The 18251-nt window shown below is 40.4% G+C and overlaps 1 protein-coding gene across 2 annotated transcripts in view; it reads left to right on the top strand.

The window, feature by feature from the left end:
* RBL1 (RB transcriptional corepressor like 1) overlaps positions 1 to 18251 on the top strand; it is a 70270-nt gene that overhangs the window by 25775 nt on the left and 26244 nt on the right. For both annotated transcript variants that reach the window (XM_045981769.1, XM_045981770.1), the window contains 5 exons: positions 335 to 447; positions 641 to 744; positions 7757 to 7894; positions 9763 to 9927; positions 13614 to 13746. In XM_045981769.1, the coding sequence (XP_045837725.1) occupies positions 335 to 447; positions 641 to 744; positions 7757 to 7894; positions 9763 to 9927; positions 13614 to 13746 (653 nt within the window). The remainder of the gene's footprint in view (positions 1 to 334; positions 448 to 640; positions 745 to 7756; positions 7895 to 9762; positions 9928 to 13613; positions 13747 to 18251) is intronic.

Raw genomic sequence — 18251 nt, 5'->3', positions numbered from 1 at the left:
CAAAATAATTCCATTAACCCCCAAAATTTATACCCCTTTTAGTCAACCCCTATTGTCATCTCCAGCCTCTGGCAACAACTGATATATTTTCTATTCCTATAGTTTGCCTTTTCTAAAATGTTATATAGATAGAAACATAAAAGAGATAATACTGACTCTGCTAATATTGAAATTCCAAAACATTTATGCCAAATGATTTTGTTTAAAATAGTTTTCAATTTATTTGAAATACACTGTTTATATATCGAGGCATACAACTGGGACCAGAATTGGAATAAATGTTGGTAGTCTGGTGTTTTCCTCCTGGTAATTAGTTTCCTCTTGTATTTCATAGATCTTGTATGCGTAATCCTATGGAAAACATTATGAAAATAGTGAAAGGAATAGGAGAGACTTTCTGCCAACACTATACTCAATCAACAGATGAGCAGCCAGGATCGCACATAGGTAAGAAGACAAAACTAAAGTTGATGCAGCATTAAAAGTAGACAGACTGGCCTGATAAAAAGGTAGAAATTAAATTATTTTCCTTCTCAGCTATTCTTAATGTATGAGATTTAAGTTTATATAAGTTTTGTTCTTTGGTCCTTAACAGCTACATTTCATCAACATGTATTTTCCCTTTTATTCCCCTGCCTAGACTTTGCTGTAAACAGACTAAAGCTTGCAGAAATTTTGTATTATAAAATATTAGAGACTGTAATGGTTCAGGAAACACGAAGACTTCATGGAATGGACATGTCAGTAAGTAAATCTACTCTTCCAGCCACTGGCAAGGTCTGAAAATTCCTAAGCCTGAAAGCAGTGTGTTGAGAGGCTGCATAGTTAGTGTGTCTTGGGAATCAGCAGTTAATAGCAAACTTAGCCAGTATGATTGGCTAGTTGGCCTTAGTTGTCTTTTGCACATCCATAGCTAGCCACCTCTGGTATACCATCAGGATCATTTCCCTTCAGGTCCTTTTTTTGTCCTTCAGTCCCAGCTAGCTAATAATGAGATACGCCACCCAGCTGTTAACCCAATGATAATTAAGATATTTGCTCATACCTCCTAGGGATTTTGGAGGAATAAAAATGCTTGTTAAAAAATTGCTCTGTGGAGACACGCCTGGGTGGCTCAGTGGGTTAAAGCCTCTGCCTTCGACTCAGGTCATGATCCCAGCGTCCTGGGATCGAGCGCTGCATCGGGCTCTCTGCTCAGCAGGGAGTCTGCTTCCCTTCTCTCTCTGCCTGCCTCTTTGCCTAATTGTGATCTCTGTCTGTCAAATAAATAAAATCTTTAAAAAAAAAATTGCTCTGTGGGGTGCGTATGTGGCTCAGTCAGTTAAGTATCAGAGTTTTGATTTTAGTTCATGTCATGATCTCAGGGTTGTGAGATCAAGAGCTGCATCAGGCTCCATGCTGAGCCTGCTTGGGATTCTCTTTCTTCCTTTCACCCCTCCCTGCTTGCACTCTTTTACTCTCTCTAAAAAATAAAAAAATTGCTTTGTTTTCTTGGAACATTTTTTTTTTTTTTAAAGATTTATTTATTTATTTGACACAGAGAGAGAGAGATCACAAGCAGGCAGAAAGGCAGGCAGAGAGCGAGGGGGAAGCAGGCTCCCCGCTGAGCAGAGAGCCTGATGTGGGGCTCGATCCCAGGACCCCGAGATCATGACCTGAGCCAAAGGCAGAGGCTTTAACCCGCTGAGCCACCCAGGCGCCCCTTCTTGGAACATTTGATAACTCTGGCCACTCTCTCCAATAGCTATATACAGGAATTTTTTTAAAAAGTGAGTGCTGGGGCACTTGCCTGGCTCGGTTGGTAGAGCATGTGACTCTTGATCTTAGGGTTATGAGTTTGAGCCCCACATTTGGTGTAGAGATTACTTAAAAAATAAAATCTTTATAAATAAATAGTCAAAGCTATTGGAGTGCCTGGCTGGCTCAGTTGGTAGAGTATGTGACTCTTGATCTTGGGGTCATGAGTTCAAGCCTGCTGGGTGTAGAGCTTACTATAAATAAGCAAATACATACAGTTTATAAAAACTCAAAGCTCTTATATGATCTTTCAGTTTCCTCCTCCTCCTTGTCACTGTTGGAGTCCTCTGACTTTGCATTCCAATAGGAACAGGCTGATACCAAGGGGTGCTTTACAACTAATGTAATAAAATTTCTCTTTGTTTTCTTTCTGGAAATTTTCATCTCTCTTCTGAGTTAGTCACCCTTTTTCCTGGATTCCATGGCTTTCTCTTTTTTTTTTTTAAAGATTTTTTATTTACTTATTTGACAGAGAGAGATCACAAGTAGGCAGAGAGGCAGGCAGAGAGAGAGAGGGAAGCAGGCTTGCCGCTGAGCAGAGAGCCTGATGCGGGACTCGATCCCAGGACCCTGAGATCATGACCTGAGCCGAAGGCAGCGGCTTTAACCACTGAGCCACCCAGGCGCCCCATGGCTTTCTCTTTTATGATTTATCCTAATATATGTGTTTTGGTTTTTTAAAAAGATTTTATTTATTTATTTGACAGAGAGACAGTGAGAACAGGAACACAAGCAGGGGGAGTGAGATAGGGTATGCAGGCTTCCCATGAGCCAGAGAGCCCTATGTGGGGCTCGATCCCAGGACCCTAGGATCATGACCTGAGCTGAAGGCAAATGCTTAACAACTGAGCCACTCAGGCTCCTCATCCTAATATTTGACAAAGCATATGCTTCCGTAACTTTCTGAAAAAGAAGTAAATTTTCAACTTTTTATTTTGAAATAATTATAGAATTACAGGAAATTACAAAAGTATTACAGAGATCAGGTGCCCCCAGTGGCTGCATTTTACATGGTGTAATATCGAAACCAGGAAATGAACATTGGAATAATATCTGCCTTCCTGTTTATCATTGCATCCTTGTAGGTTAATTCACCTGCCCCCAAAATCAAGATTCTGAGTTGTTCTGTTATCACAATGATCTCCCTCATTCTACCTTTTGTATTCACACTTACTCCACTCACATTTCCTGTGAGTTCAGTTCTTTTAAATTTGTTGAGGTTTATCTTATGACCCCCAGTGTGTATTCTGCTGTTGCTGGGTGGAGTGTTCTCTAAATGTCAGTTCTATTGTGCTGGTTGATGGTAGTGTTGACCTCTGTATTCTTACTGATTTTCTGTCTAGTTTTATCAAGTGTTGAGAGAACAGTATTGAAGTCTCCAAATGTTATGGTAGATTTATCTATTTCTCCTTTCAGTTCTTATTTCTTTTAAACATTCTTTTTTTTTTTTTTTTAAGATTTTATTTATTTATTTGACAGAGATCACAAGTAGGCAGGCAGAGAGAGAGAGGAGGAAGCAGGCTCCCCGCTGAGCAGAGAGCCCGATGCGGGGCTTGATCCCAGGACCCTGAGATCATGACCTGAGCCGAAGGCAGAGGCCCAAACCACTGAGCCACCCAGGCGCCCCTCAGTTCTTATTTCTTAAGATTTTAAGTAATAGTTCCACCTAGTGTAGGGCTCAAACTCACAACCCCAAGATCAAGATTTGCATGCTTTACCGACAAAGTCAGCAAGGCCCCTCTCTCCTTTCAGTTCTACTAAATTTTTTTAAATCCATGTATTTTGAAGCTCTGCTTTTTGATATATACACATTAAGGATTGCTATGTCTTCTTGGTAATTGTTCCTTTTATCATGAGGTAATGTCCTTTCTGAAGCTGATAACTCTTTTTGTCTTTGTTTTTAAGATTTTATTTATTTGACAGAGAGCGACACAGTGAGAGAGGGAACACAAACAGAGGGAGTGGGAGAGGGGGAAGCAGGCTGTCCGCCCAGCAGGGAGCCCCATACAGGGCTCACTCTCAGAACCCTGGGATCAGGACTTGAGCCAAAGGCAGACGCTTAACAACCGAACCACCCAGGCACCCCTGTTACAAAGTCTGTCATTTTATTACATATAGCCACTCCTGCTTTCTTTTGATTAATGTTTGCATGGTCTGTCTTTTTCCATACTTTTATTTTCAACCTACATGTATCATTACCTTTGAGGTGAGTTTCTTGTAGGCAGTATATAACTGAGTCACGTTTTTAATCTACTCTCTTAGTTTCTTTAAATCGTTAAATTTAGACAACTTAAATTTAATTATTATATATTAGGGTATAAGTCTGCCATTTCATTTCTTGTTTTCTGATTGTTCTTTTCGCTCCCCCTGCACTTTCCTGTTGATTACTTGATTACTTTTTAGTAATCTCTGTGCCCAACATGGTTATTGAACTCATGCCCCTGAGATCAAGAGTCACATGGGGGCACCTGGGTGATTAAATTGGTTGGGTAGCTGCCTTTGGCTCAGATCATGATCTTGGAGTCCCAGGATTGAGTCCCACATCGGACTCCCAGCTTAGCGGGGAGTCTGCTTCTCCCTCTGACCCTCTCCCTTCTCATGCTCTCTCTCACTCTCTGTCAAATAAATAAATAAAATCTTAAAAAAAAAAAAGTCACAGAGTCTACCTATTGAGCCAACCTGGTGCCCTTACTTGAACATTTTTTAGAGTCTATAGATTTGTTTAGTGGTTGCTCTAGGCATTACATTATGGATGCATAACTTCACAGCCCACTAGTATAGACATTTTGTAGTTCAATAAAATGTGGAAGACTTAAGTCCCTTTTTTTAAAAGTCTGCATACAGGGAGCACCTGGGTGGTGCAGTTGGTTAAACATCCGGCTCTTGGTTTCAACTCAGGTTGTGATCTCAGGGTCATGAGATTGAACCCCATGTTGGGCTCTGCACTCAGTACAGACTCTCTGCTTAAGCTCTCCCTCTGCCACTTCCCTACCTCTAAAAATAAGTAAATAAATCTTTAAACACTCTGCATAAAGTCTTTAGATTCACACTTGATTGATGGTTGTCTGTATAGAATTTTAGACTGATAGTCATTTTGCTTTATGATCTTGAAGACATTATTTCATTATCTTCTACATTCCAGTGTTGCTAATTAGAAGTCCAGTGGCATTTTAATTTTTACTACTACTATGCGACCCGTTTTTATTTTCTGGAATCTTAGTAGTATCTTCCTTTTATGTCTTATGTTCTAAAATTTACAATAAAGTCTTATTGTGGTCTTTTCATTCATGTGTTGAGCATTCCTACAGAGGTGCCCTGTTAGTCCAGAAATTTATGTCTTGCATTTCTGGATCATTTTATTGCATTACTTCTTAGATAACATATTGCCCACTGGTATATCTTTCTGGAGCTGTTATTACTCAGATGAGGAACTTTGTGGATGGATCCTTTTCTCTTATTTTCCATTTCTTTACCTTATTCTACTTCTAAGGATATTTACTCAACTTTTCGTCCTCCAGTTCTAGTGAATTTTTTTTATTTTAGGTGTATTCTCATTTCTAAGATTTCTTTCTTGTTCCATGAGGTTAAATTTAGATTTCTTTGATGTTGTCTTATGTTGAACGTTTTGTCCCTTCTGAGTTTTTTTGCTTTATTTATTTATTTATTTAGTAATTTTTTTTTAAATGTTAAGTAGGCTTCATGCCCCAGAGAGCTCGAATTCACAACCTTGAAATCAACAATCACTTGCTCTATCGACTGAGCCAGCCAAGTGCCCCTTTGAGATTTTTTTTTTTCTTTTTAGAGATTTTATTTATTTATTTGACAGTCAGAGATCACAAGTAGGCAGAGAGTCAGGCAAAGACAGAGGAAGGGAAGCAGGCTCCCTGCTGAGCAGAGAGCCCAATGTGGGGCTCAATCCCAGGACCCTGGGATCATGACCTGAGCCGAAGGCAGAGGCTTTAACCCACTGAGCCACCCAGGCGCCCCTGAGATTTTATTTTTAAGTAATCTCTACACCTACCATGGAACTCAGACTTACCCCCAGAATCAAGAGTTGCATGCTCCACCAACTCAGCCAGCCCGGTGCTCTTTTTCTGTTTTAATCTTTGTCTTTCAATTGGAGGATTTCCTCATATGTTGGCTTATTCTTGGATATCCACATGTATTTGAATAAAAATGAAACTAAAAATGAAACGTTAATAAACCCTTATGGTGACTGAGCGGTTTGCTTCAAAGCTTTGTATGCAAGAATGAGAATGTAAGTCCAGCAATCTCATGTGACTATGTAGTATTAGGGATCCTCAACTCTTGGTGTCTTTTTTAAAGATTTTATTTATTTATTAGAGTGAGAACGAGCACGAGCAGGGTGAGGGGCACAGGGAGAAGCAGACTTCCTGCTGTGCAGGGAGCCCTATGTGGGGCTCAATCCCAGGACACCGGGATCATGACCTGTGCTAAAGACAGATACTTAACTGACTAAGCCACCCAGACACCCAACTGTTGGTGTCCTTAATGTTTTTCTGAAATATTTCTGTTTCTGTAGAGAAGTATCTGCTCATCTCTTACCTGAACATTGGTATTGTGGAGCAGAGCAAAGAAGGGAAATTTGGTCTCACAATGCAGTATGCAGACTTTCACATAAAACCACAGTCTCTTCTATGCCTGGTGTTTTCAAGCTCCACGTCTCCCTAATTCAGAATGGTGCTTGAGTGGGGACTTGAGTTCTAACTACAACAGACTTTCAAATCATCCATTCACATTAGCCCCTGCCTAATCCCTACTTTTCATTCTATCTATGCCCTCAGTTGCTGTGTTTTCCTAGGTTGTATGGAACAAATTCATTAATTCTAAGCATCTCTCTTGAGGCCCTTGTTTGACCATCCTACTTTCTACTAAGTAATTTGTCATGTACTCTAGTTTGTAGTTACAGTTGACTTCTAGTTTTATCTAAGGTAGTTTCTGTTTCCTATTCTCTTTGCTGATTTGGCATGATACTTGAAAAAGGATGGTGACAAACACTTTTTTTTTTATTTGTTTATTTGACAGAGATCACAAGTAGGCAGAGAGGCAGGCAGAGAGAGAGGGAGAAACAGGCTCCCCGCTGAGCAGAGAGCCCGATGCGGGGCTTGATCACAGTGAGATCATGACCTGAGCTGAAGGCAGAGGCTTTAACCCACTGAGCCATCCAGGCGCCCCTGACAAACACTTTTTAAAACTGAAAATTTATGTTACATCTCCCCCCCCCCCCCCCGCTTTTTTTAAAGATTTATTTATTTACGTTTAGAGTGTGCCGGTGAGCGGGAAGTCGGGGGAGGGGCTGCGGTTTGAAGGAGGAGGGGCAGTGGGAGAGAGAGAATCTCAAGCACACCCTAACTGAGCATAGAGCTCAACTCAGGGCTTGATCTCAGGACTCTAAGATCATGACCTGAGCCAGAGCCAAGAGTAGGATACTTAACCTACTGAGCCACCAAGGCTCCAGCTTATGTTAAATCTTAAACTCAGTGGTAAGCAGGACTTTTATCTTCTTAATAAAATACTTCTCTGAACTTTTAAAAAGTCTTAGCTGTGACATTATACCTTTGATTTTAGTGTTTTGATTAACAAATTTTTATGTTGACAAAACAGTTGTCCTAAAACTGGTATTTAAACAAATGGAACCAAAGAAAAAAAAATGGGACTAATCCTTATGCTTCCACTTGATGGGGATATTGACTGTTTTATTATTTCAAAGCAGATTGTTGTGTATGCCTCATTTAAATATAAGATCTACCATTGAGCAAGATTATATCAGTTTGAGTTATCAAACTCTACCAGTTTGAGAACTCAAATTTTTATCTTTGATAATCTGGTATAATATAATGTACAGAGATTATTTTATCTTGTTTCTATAGTCATCTTTATAGAATGGTAAAGGCTGAAATTGCTGAGAAATACTAAACTGATTTTTCTATTCTCCAAGGTTCTTTTAGAGCAGGATATATTTCATCGTTCCTTGATGGCCTGTTGTTTGGAAATTGTGCTCTTTGCCTATAGCTCACCTCGTACTTTCCCCTGGATTATTGAAGTTCTCAATTTACGACCATTTTATTTTTATAAGGTGAGATGAGAGCTACAATAACATTTAATGTTACCTAGTGTCCAAATTTAAGACTAGTGCCACTATACTTACTGCCATGATTTAGTTAATATTTTGTCATCTGTGCTACTTTCAAAACATTGATAGGAAAGTTAGTTTGAAGAGTTAAATTTTTATTCCTAAGATATGCCTAAAGTTATGGAAAATGCAGATCACTGGAAAGCTTACCCATTTGAATTGCTGACTGAGTGGGGTTTAAATATTTTTTTAGTGACTTAAGGAAAATTACTTCTGTATATTTACTTCAATGTTGATGCATGTTTTCCCATTTTTCTTTTAGGAAGTTAAGGTAATTTTATTCAGGACAATGTTGTTTTTGACCTTATCTCATAGCAACTCATTTTTATTTGTAACATATTTTTCTTTTAAAATTTATTTATTTATTTGACAGAGAGGTAGAGAGAGCACAAGTGGGCAGAGCGGCAGGCAGAGGGAGAGGGAGAAGCAGGCTCTCCACTGAGCAGGGAGCCCAATGTGGCGCTTGATCCCACAACCCTGGGATCATGACCTGAGCAGAAGGCAACCGCTTAAGCAACTGAGCCACCCAGGAGCCCCTGTAACATACTTTTTTCATTCAAAAAGTTAAATGCCTGGTGCCTGGGTGGCTCAGGTCATGATCTCAGATCCTGGGATTGAGTCCTGCATCGGGCTCTCTGCTCGGCAGGGAGCCTGTCTCCTCTTCTTTTTCTCTCTGCCTGCCTTTCTGCCTACTTGTGATCTCTCTTTAAAATAAATAAATAAATTCTTTTAAAAAAAGTTAAATGCCTTTGTTTTTTAACCACATAATAATACATTCTCCTTGAAGAAAAACAGGAAGTATATATAAACATAAATATTAAAAGCATACATTATAATCCTAATTATAAATAATAATCACTTAATACTTTTTTTTTTAAGTATCATTTGATAGAGACACAGCGAGAAAGGGAATACAAGCAGAGGGAGTGAGAGAGGGAGAAGCAGGCTCCCCACTGAGCAGGGAGCCCGATGCGGGGCTCAATTCCAGGACCCTGGGATTATGACTTGAGCCAAAGGCAGACGCTTAACGACTGAGCCACCCAGGCGCCCCTCACTGAATATTTTTGTGTATATACTTATAGACTTTGTTCTAGGATTTACTCTTATTAAAATGGAATTATAGGGGCACCAGGGTGGCTCAGTGGTTTAAGCCACTGCGTTCAGCTCTGGTCATGATCTCAGGGTCCTGGGATCGAGTCCCGCATCGGGCTCTCTGCTCGGCAGGGAGCCTGCTTCCCTCTCACTCTCTCTGCCTGCCTCTCTGCCTACTTGTGATCTCTCTCTGTCAACTAAATAAATAAAAAATCTTAAAAAAAAAAATGGAATTATATAAGCATTTTAAATATGTTACATAAGTTACATGTTATATATAAATATATAAATATGTTATATATGTTATTTTTAATATGTTATATAAGCATTTTAAATACGTTATTTTAAATACATTATTCATTCTGTTCTTTTGAGCTATTGGGAAAAATAGTCTGAGAATGAGCAGTAAATTCAAAATAGCATGGGAAGTGGAACCCAAGACCTGAGTTCTACTACTAGTAAGCTGTTGACCAGTTTCCACCGATCATTGCCTCATTTTTCCATGTACACAAAAAGCATAAGAAGCAAAAATGTATGTGAAAGTATTTTGAAGATCTTCAGAATTCCTTTATAAATTAAAAGACATTAATAAGCCATGGAATCATGGTTCAGTGGTATCATTGGTTCTGTGTCATCGTAAGACCAAAGCTAGTCATACATGCAAGCCCAGTATAGAAATGACTGAGACTATATTACCTTTTCAATTTTCTCTTTACCAGGTTATTGAGGTGGTGATCCGCTCAGAGGAGGGACTCTCTAGGGATATGGTGAAACACCTGAACAGCATCGAAGAACAGATACTAGAGAGTTTAGCATGGAGTCAAGATTCTGCACTGTGGGAGGCTCTCCAGGCTTCAGCAAACAAGGTTCCTACCTGTGAAGAAGTGAGTCAGGGCAAGAGTGATAATCAGAGTCAGGGAAAGGGTGATAATCATTTAAAAAATAACAGCTGTTGGGATGCCTGGGTGGCTCAGTGGGTTAAGCCTCTGCCTTCGGCTCAGGTCATGATCCCAGGGCCCTGGGATCGAGTCCCGAATCGGGCTCTCTGCTCAGCAGGGAGCCTGCTTCCTCCTCTCTGCCTGCCTCTCTGCCTACTTGTGATCTGTCAAACAAATAAATAAAATCTTAAATAAATAAATAAGTAATAACAGCTGTAAAAAAATAAATTAAATAACAGCTGTATTGAGATATAAATCACATACCATACAATTCATCCATTTAAAGTATACAATTTAGGGGCATCTGCCTGGTATAGTCGGTAGAGCAAGCAGCTCTTGATCTTGGGGTAGTGAGTTTGGGCCCTACATTGGGTGTGGACATCACTTCAAAACAAAGCAAAAAAACCCAAACAAGGTGTGCTTGGGTAGCTCAGTCAGTTAAGTATCCAACTCTTGATTTCAGCCCACGTCATGATCTCAGGGTCCTGCTCAGTGGGGAGTCTGCTGGAGATTCTTTCTCTCTCCACCTACTTGCATGCACCCTCTCTCCCAAAAAATAAGTAATTTAAAAAACATACAATTTAGTGTTTAGTACATGCATATATAGGTGCAGCCGTCATCTCAATAAGTAACTGTACCTGTTAGCTGTCACTTCCTTATCCCCCTTCCTCTCCCTAGTCCTAAACAACCAGTGATCTACTTTCCATCTTTATTGATTTGTCTATTCTGGACATTTCATATATGTGGAATCATATAATATGTTTCCTTTGTGACTGGCTTCTTTCACTTAGCATAATGTTTTCAAGATTCATCCATGTTATAGGATATATTAGCACTTCATTTCTTTCCGTGGCCTAATATTCCATTGCATGGATATATTATTTCGTTCTTCCATTTATTAATCGATAGACATTTGGGTTGTTTCAGCCTTTGGCTTCTATGAATAATGCTGCTGTGAACATTCATGCACAAGTTTTGTATGGACATAGGTTCTCATTTGTGGGGGGTATATATCTAGGAATGGAATTGCTGGGTCATGTAGTAACTCTGTTTAACTCCAGTTTGGGGGAACTGTCAGACTCTTCTCAAAGTGGCTGCACCATTTAACATTCCCACCATCAGTGTATGAAGATTCCAATTTCTTCATATTTTCTCTAACACTTACCTTTATTTTTCTCCCTAACACTTATCTTTGTTATTCTAGCCATTAGTAGGCGTGAAGTAATAGCTCTTTGTGATTTCTATTTACATTTCTCTGATGGCTAATGATGCTCAGTGTCTTTTCTTTGGAGTAATATCTACCCAAATCCATTGCCCATTTTTTAATTGACTGAATTATAGGAGCCCTTTATGTATTGTAAATACAACTACAACTTTTAATTTTGATGATGTCCTATATTTTTTCTTTTATTTTTGGTACTTTTTTAGCCTTATCCAAGAAGCCCGTTAATTTTATCATTTTCAGCTTTTGGAATTTCTGTCTAAAAAACATTTTTGGTTAGTAGTAGTTAAAATTGAAAAAAATCAGAAGTCACTAATACAAGTGACTCATTTCAGTTTAATGTTAGGTGAGAAATTGAGTTTTTTCCACTTTACCTCTCTGTTGCCCTTTTTTTTTTTTTTTTTTGACAGAGATCACAAGTAGAGAGAGGCGGGCAGAAAGAGAGTGGGAAGCAGGCTCCCTACTGAGCAGAGAACCCAATGCAGGGCTTGATTGCAGGACCCTGAGATCATGACCTGAGCCGAAGGCAGAGCTTAATCCACTGAGCCACCTAGGCGCCCCTGTGTTGCTCTTTTGTAACTCCTGTCTTTTCATCCTTATTTGCTTTTCTGTGTCTTCTTATACTTCATGAAACCTGAGAATTTTTCTCTAATTCCGAACTACTGGAAGGACTATCCAAGAGCAGAAAGAACTAAAAAGGAGATGATTTTTATTTTTTAAGATTTTATTTATTTATTTGACAGAGACACAGCAAGAGAAGGAACACAAGCAGAGGGAGTGGGCGAGGGGGAAACAGTCCTTCCACTGAGCAGGGGACCCCACATGGGGCTTGATCCCAGGATACTGGGATCATGACCCAAGCCAAAGGCAGAGGCTTAACAACTGAGCCACCCAAGCACCCCAAGAAGATGATTTCTTGAAATCTCTCTCCCATGCATCTTTGGACTTTTGTAGCAAACTGTGATTAACTGGGCAATCTTTAGTATTCATCAATATCTCCATTGTAGAATCCCTTGGGAAAGTAAAAAAAAATCTCTCTGAACTTGAAGAAAGAGGATTTGTGTTGAAGCCCTTATTCTGTTATTTAATAGTAGTGCGTCCTTGGTCAAATTTCATATTTTGAGCCTGTTTGGTTTTTTTTTTTTAAGATTTTATTTATTTGAGGGGCGCCTGGGTGGCTCAGTGGGTTAGGCCGCTGCTTCGGCTCAGATCATGATCTCAGAGTCCTGGGATCGAGTCCCGCATCGGGCTCTCTGCTCAGCAGCGAGCCTGCTTCCCTCTCTCTCTCTCTGCCTGCCTCTCTGTCTACTTGTGATCTCTCTCTGTCAAATAAATAAATAAAATCTTTAAAAAAAAAAAAAAAAAAGATTTATTTGAGAGAGAGTGACAGAGAGAAAAAGAGCGTGATCATGGGGGGGTGTGCAGAGGGAGACACAGACTCCCCGCTGAGCAGGAGCCTGATGCCAGATGTGATTCTGGGACTCTGGGATCATGATCTGAGCTGAAGTCAGTCACTTAACCAACTGAGCCACCCAGGCACCCAAGCCTCTATTTTCTTATCCTTAAGTGGAAATAGTACTTACCTAATCAGTTTGCTTCTAGAAGTGGTCAATAAACTTAAGTAGATCAATTAATTATAAGATTGAAATATTTTTTTTTAATTTTTATTTATTTCTTATTTTTTTATAAACATATAATGTATTTTTATCCCCAGGGGTACAGGTCTGTGAATCGCCAGGTTTACACACTTCACAGCACTCACCATAGCACATACCCTCCCCAATGTCCATAACCCCCCTCCTCCTCTCCCAACCCCCCCTCTCCCCAGCAACCCTCAGTTTGTTTTGTGAAATTAAGAGTCACTTATGGTTTGTCTCCCTCCCAATCCCATCTTGTTTCATTTATTCTTCTCCTATCCCCCTAACCCCCCATGTTGCATCTCCACATCCTCATATCAGGGAGATCATATGATAGTTGTCTTTCTCCGATTGACTTATTTCACTAAGCATGATACCCTCTAGTTCCATCCACGTCGTTGCAAATGGCAAGATTTCATTTCTTTTGATGGCTGCATAGTATTCCGTTGTGTATATATACCACATCTTCTTTATCCATTCATCTGTTGATGGACATCTAGGTTCTTTCCATAGTTTGGCTGTTGTAGACATTGCTGCTATAAACATTCGGGTGCACGTGCCCCAAGATTGAAATATATTTAACAGCATTAACTATTGAGCACTTAATGCAAGTTGTTCTATTTTGTGAACAAGAAAGAAGAGAAATAAAACATTTAAAGTAGTTAAAAAGGCTTTTTTCTCATTTTCCTTGGTTTTCATTAGTGGGTATATCAATGTGTAAAGCATTAGTGGGTATATCAATATGTAAAGCAGAAGGTTTTTGTTTTTCACAGGTTATATTCCCAAATAACTTTGAAACAGGAAATGGGGGAAATGTACAGGGACATCTTCCCATGATGCCTATGTCTCCTCTAATACATCCAAGAGTCAAAGAAGTTCGGACTGACAGTGGGAGTCTTCGAAGGGGTAGGTTCAACATGGGGAAAACAGTGAACAAAATAACAAAGATAATTTTCTCTGAGAAGATATCAAGTCTTGCTAATATATTATTATGAAATCTAATTTCTTTCATCAGGATTTTTTTTTTCTTCATCAGGATTTAAAAGGGGGCTTATAAAAAGAATTAAATCAGTCAGGTCATGATCCCAGGGTCCTGGGATCAAGCCCCACATTGGGCTCCTTCCTCAGTAGGGAGCCTGCTTATCCTTCTCCCTCTCCCTCTGCCTGCTGCTCCTCCTGCTTGGGTGCTCTTGCTCTCTCTCTCAAATAAATAAAATCTTAAAAAAAAAAATTAAAGGGGCACCTGGGTGACTCAGTCAGTTGAACATCTGAGTTTTGGTTTCAGCTCAAGTCATGATCTTGGGGTCCTGGGATAGAGCCCCACATCAGGCTCCACACTCAGCACAGAATCTGCTTGTCCCTCTCCCTCTGCTCCTCCCCCCCATTCATGCTCTCACTGTATCTCTCTAATAAATAAATAAATGAAAACTTCAAAAAATAATTTTTTTAATGAAAAAATAAGAAAAGACTTTTGCCAGCACCCTTTTGTGGCCCATTGTATAGTTTCTCATACCAAAGTGATAAGATTTCACTCTGATTTTTTTTTTTTTTTTTTTTAAGAAAGAAAGAGAGTGGGGAGGGCATTGAAGGGGCAGGGGAAGAGGGAGAGAGAGAACCTCAGGCAGCACAGAGCAGGATGCGGGGCTCTATTTCACAGCCCTGTTGCTCTGATTTTTAATTTCTATTTTTTAAATTGCCATGTTAATTGTGGAAAGAGTATTTTAGCCTTTTAATAAACACATAACTTTTCTTTTTTTAGGATTTTATTTATGTGAGGGGGAGGGTCAGAGAGAGAGAGAGAGAAAGAATCTCAAACAGATACCACACTGAGCCTGAAGCCCAACACAGGGCTTGAGCTCATGACCTGAGCCAAATCAAGAGTAGGATCCTCAACTGAGCCACCCAGGTGCCCCAACATACAGCTTTTCTTTTTTTCTTTTTTTTTTTTTTTAAGATTTTATTTATTGGGGTGTCTGGGAGGCTCAGTGAGTTAAGCCTCTGCCTTCGGCTCAGGTCATGATCTCAGGGTCTTGGGATCAAGCCCCAAGTCGGGCTCTCTACTCAGCAGGGAGGCTGCTTCCCCCTTTCTCTCTGCCTGCTTCTCTGCCTATTTGTGATCTCTCTGTCAAATAAATAAAAATCTTAAAAAAAATGATTTTTGGGGCACCTGGGTGGCTCAGTGGTTTAAGCCGCTGCCTTCAGCTCAGGTCATGATCTCAGGGTCCTAGGATCGAGTCCCGCATCGGGCTCTCTGCTCGGCAGGGAGCCTGCTTCCCTCTCACTCTCTCTGCCTGCCTCTCTGCCTACTTGTGATCTCTCTCTCTCTCAAATAAATAAATAATCTTTTAAAAAAAAAAAAAAGATTTTTTTTTTTTTTTTTTTTTTATTAGAGAGCGAGCCTGAGCTGGGGGAGGAGGAGAAGGGCAGAGTGAGACGGAGAAGCAGGCCCCCCACTGAGCAGGGAGCCTAATGCAGGGCTCAATCTCAGGACCCTGGTATCATGACCTGAACTGAGGGCAGATGCTTAACCAACTGAGCCACTCAGGCACCCCAATATACAGCTTTTCTAAATACTAATGGAAAACTATGTAAATAAGCAAAATACCTACTTTTCAAATGTGACAGAAATTATATTCTTTTTCTGTCTCTGTATGTCTTTAGAAAGATACATGTTTGAAGCAGAGGGCACCTGGGTGGCTCAGTTGGTTGAGCATCCAATTTTTTTTTAATTTTTTATTAACATATAATGTATTATTAACCCCAGGGGTACAGGTCTGTGAATCTCCAGGTTTACACACTTCACAGCACTCACCATAGCATATACCTTCCCCAATGTCCATAACCCAACCACCCTCTCCCTACCCCCTCCTTCCGGCAACCCTCAGTTTGTTTTGTGAGATTAGGTGTTTCTTATGGTTTGTCTCCCTCCTGATCGCATCTTGTTTCATTTTTTCCTTCCCTATCCCCCAGACTCCCCACTTTGCCTCTCAACTTCCTCATATCAGGGAGATCATATGATAATTGTCTTTCTCTGATTGACTTATTTCACTCAGCATACTAGCCTCGAGTTCTATACATGTTGTCTCAAATGGCAGGATTTCCTTTCTTTTGATGGCTGCATAGTATTCCATTGTGTGTGTGTGTGTGTGTGTGTGTGTGTGTGTGTGTGGGTGGGTGTGGGTGTGTATATACACACACACACACACACACACACACCACATTTTCTTTTTTTTATTTTTATTTTTTAAAGATTTTATTTATTCATTTGACAGAGAGAGAGATCACAAGCAGGCAGAGAGAGAGAGAGGGAGAAACAGGCTCCCTGCCGAGCAGAGAGCCCGATGCGGGGCTCGATCCCAAGACCCTAAGACCATGACCCAAGCCGAAGGCAGAGGCCTAACCCTCTGAGCCACCCAGGCACCCCTATACCACATCTTCTTTATCCATTCATCTTTTGATGGACATCTGGGTCCTTTCCATTGTTTGGCTATTGTGGACATTGCTGCTATAAGCATTTGGGTGCACGTGCCCCTTCGGATCACTACGTTTGTATCTTTAGGGTAAATACCCAGTAGTGCAATTGCTAGGTCGTAGGGTAGTTCTGTTTTCAACTTTTAGAGAAACCTCCATGCTGTTTTCCAGTGTGGCTGCACCAGCTTGCATTCCCACCAACAGTGTAGGAGGGTTCCCCTTTCTCCGCATCTTCGCCAGCATCTGTTGTTTCCGGACTTGATAATTTTAGCCATTCTGACTGGCGTAAGGTGGTATCTCATTGTGGTTTTGATTTGTATTTCCCTGATGCCGAATGATGTGGAGCACTTTTTCATGTGTCTGTTGGCCATCTGGATGTCTTCTTTGCAGAAATGTCTGTTCATGTCTTCTACCCATTTCTTGATTGGATTACTTGTTCTTTGGGTGTTGAGTTTGGTAAGTTCTTTATAGATTTTGGATTCTAGCCCTTTATCTGATAGAGCATCCAGTTCTTGATCTTAGCTCAGGTCTTGATATGAAGATCATGAGTTCAAGCCCTGCATTCGGCTATACACTGGGCATGGAGCCTATTGTTTAAAAAGTTGTGTGTGTGTGTGTGTGTGTGTGTGTGTGTATGTATTTGAAGCAGAGCAAAAATACTCTTTGGGGGTACTTAAATTTAGCTAATAACTTTATCCATACTCTCTTAAGATGGTTATTTTGAGCCTTACTTCTAGGAAGGTTTTAATGCATTTTCCTTATTTTCTCTTATGTGTGCATCTGATAAGTGCATCTTCTGGATTATATGGCTCTTCAATTTTTATTTATTTTTTTTTTTTTAGTCAGTTAATGTCTTTTGATCACATATCCCTGAAGTAACTTCTTTTTTTTTTTTTAGATTTTTTATTTATTTATTTGACAGAGAGAGATCACAAGTAGGCAGAGAGAGTGAGAGGGAAGCAGGCTCCCTGCCGAGCAGAGAGCCCGATGCGGGACTCGATCCCAGGACCCTGAGATCATGACCTGAGCTGAAGGCAGCGGCTTAAACCACTGAGCCACCCAGGCGCCCCTCCCTGAAGTAACTTCTGATGAGCAAGCATTTAGGTTTCACAAAGCTCTTGATCCTTTTTTGGGCTATAATTTTGTGTATGTATGCAGGCACATTGATAGTTTTTGCTTTACATGTAGTGTAAGATAAAAATATGCAAGCTGTGCAGAAAAAACAATCTTCATAAGCAATGGAAATGATTTAGATTATTTTATGACTTTTAAGAAAATTTTTTTCTTTTTTTTTCTTTTTTTTTTTAAGATTTTGTTTATTTATTTGACAAAGAGAAATCACAAGTAGACAGAGAGGCAGGCAGAGAGAGAGAGAGAGGGAAGGAAGCAGGCTCACCGCTGAGCAGAGAGCCTGATGCGGGACTCGATCCCAGGACCCTGAGATCATGACCTAAGCCAAAGGCAGCGGCCCAACCCACTGAGCCACCCAGGCGCCCCGAAAATTTTTTTTTTCTTAAAGTTTTTATTTATTTATTTGACAGAGAGAGAGATCACAAGTAGGCAGAGAGGCAGGCAGAGAGACAGGAGGAAGTAGGCTACCTGCTGAGCAGAGAGCCCCATGCGGGTCTCCATCCCAGGACCGTGGGATCATGACCTGAGCTGAAGGCAGAGGCTTAACCCACTGAGCCACCCAGGCACCCCTTAAGAAATCTTGTTAAAAGTTTTTAAAACTGTCAGTCATTAGGAGCACCGGGTAGAGTATGTGACTCTTCATCTTGGGGTCATGAGTTCAAGCCCCATGTTGGGTGTAGAGATTACTTTAAAAAATGAATAATTAGGGGCGCCTGGGTGGCTCAGTGGATTAAAGCCTCTGCCTTCCACTCAGGTCATGATCCCAGGACCCTGGAATCAAGCCCACATCAGGCTCCCTGCTCAGTGGG

Source organism: Meles meles, chromosome 16 (genome assembly GCF_922984935.1).
Source record: "Meles meles chromosome 16, mMelMel3.1 paternal haplotype, whole genome shotgun sequence".
NCBI lineage: Eukaryota > Metazoa > Chordata > Mammalia > Carnivora > Mustelidae > Meles > Meles meles.
Note: the sequence above shows the minus strand (reverse complement) of the source record. Positions and strands in the feature narration are given on the sequence as shown.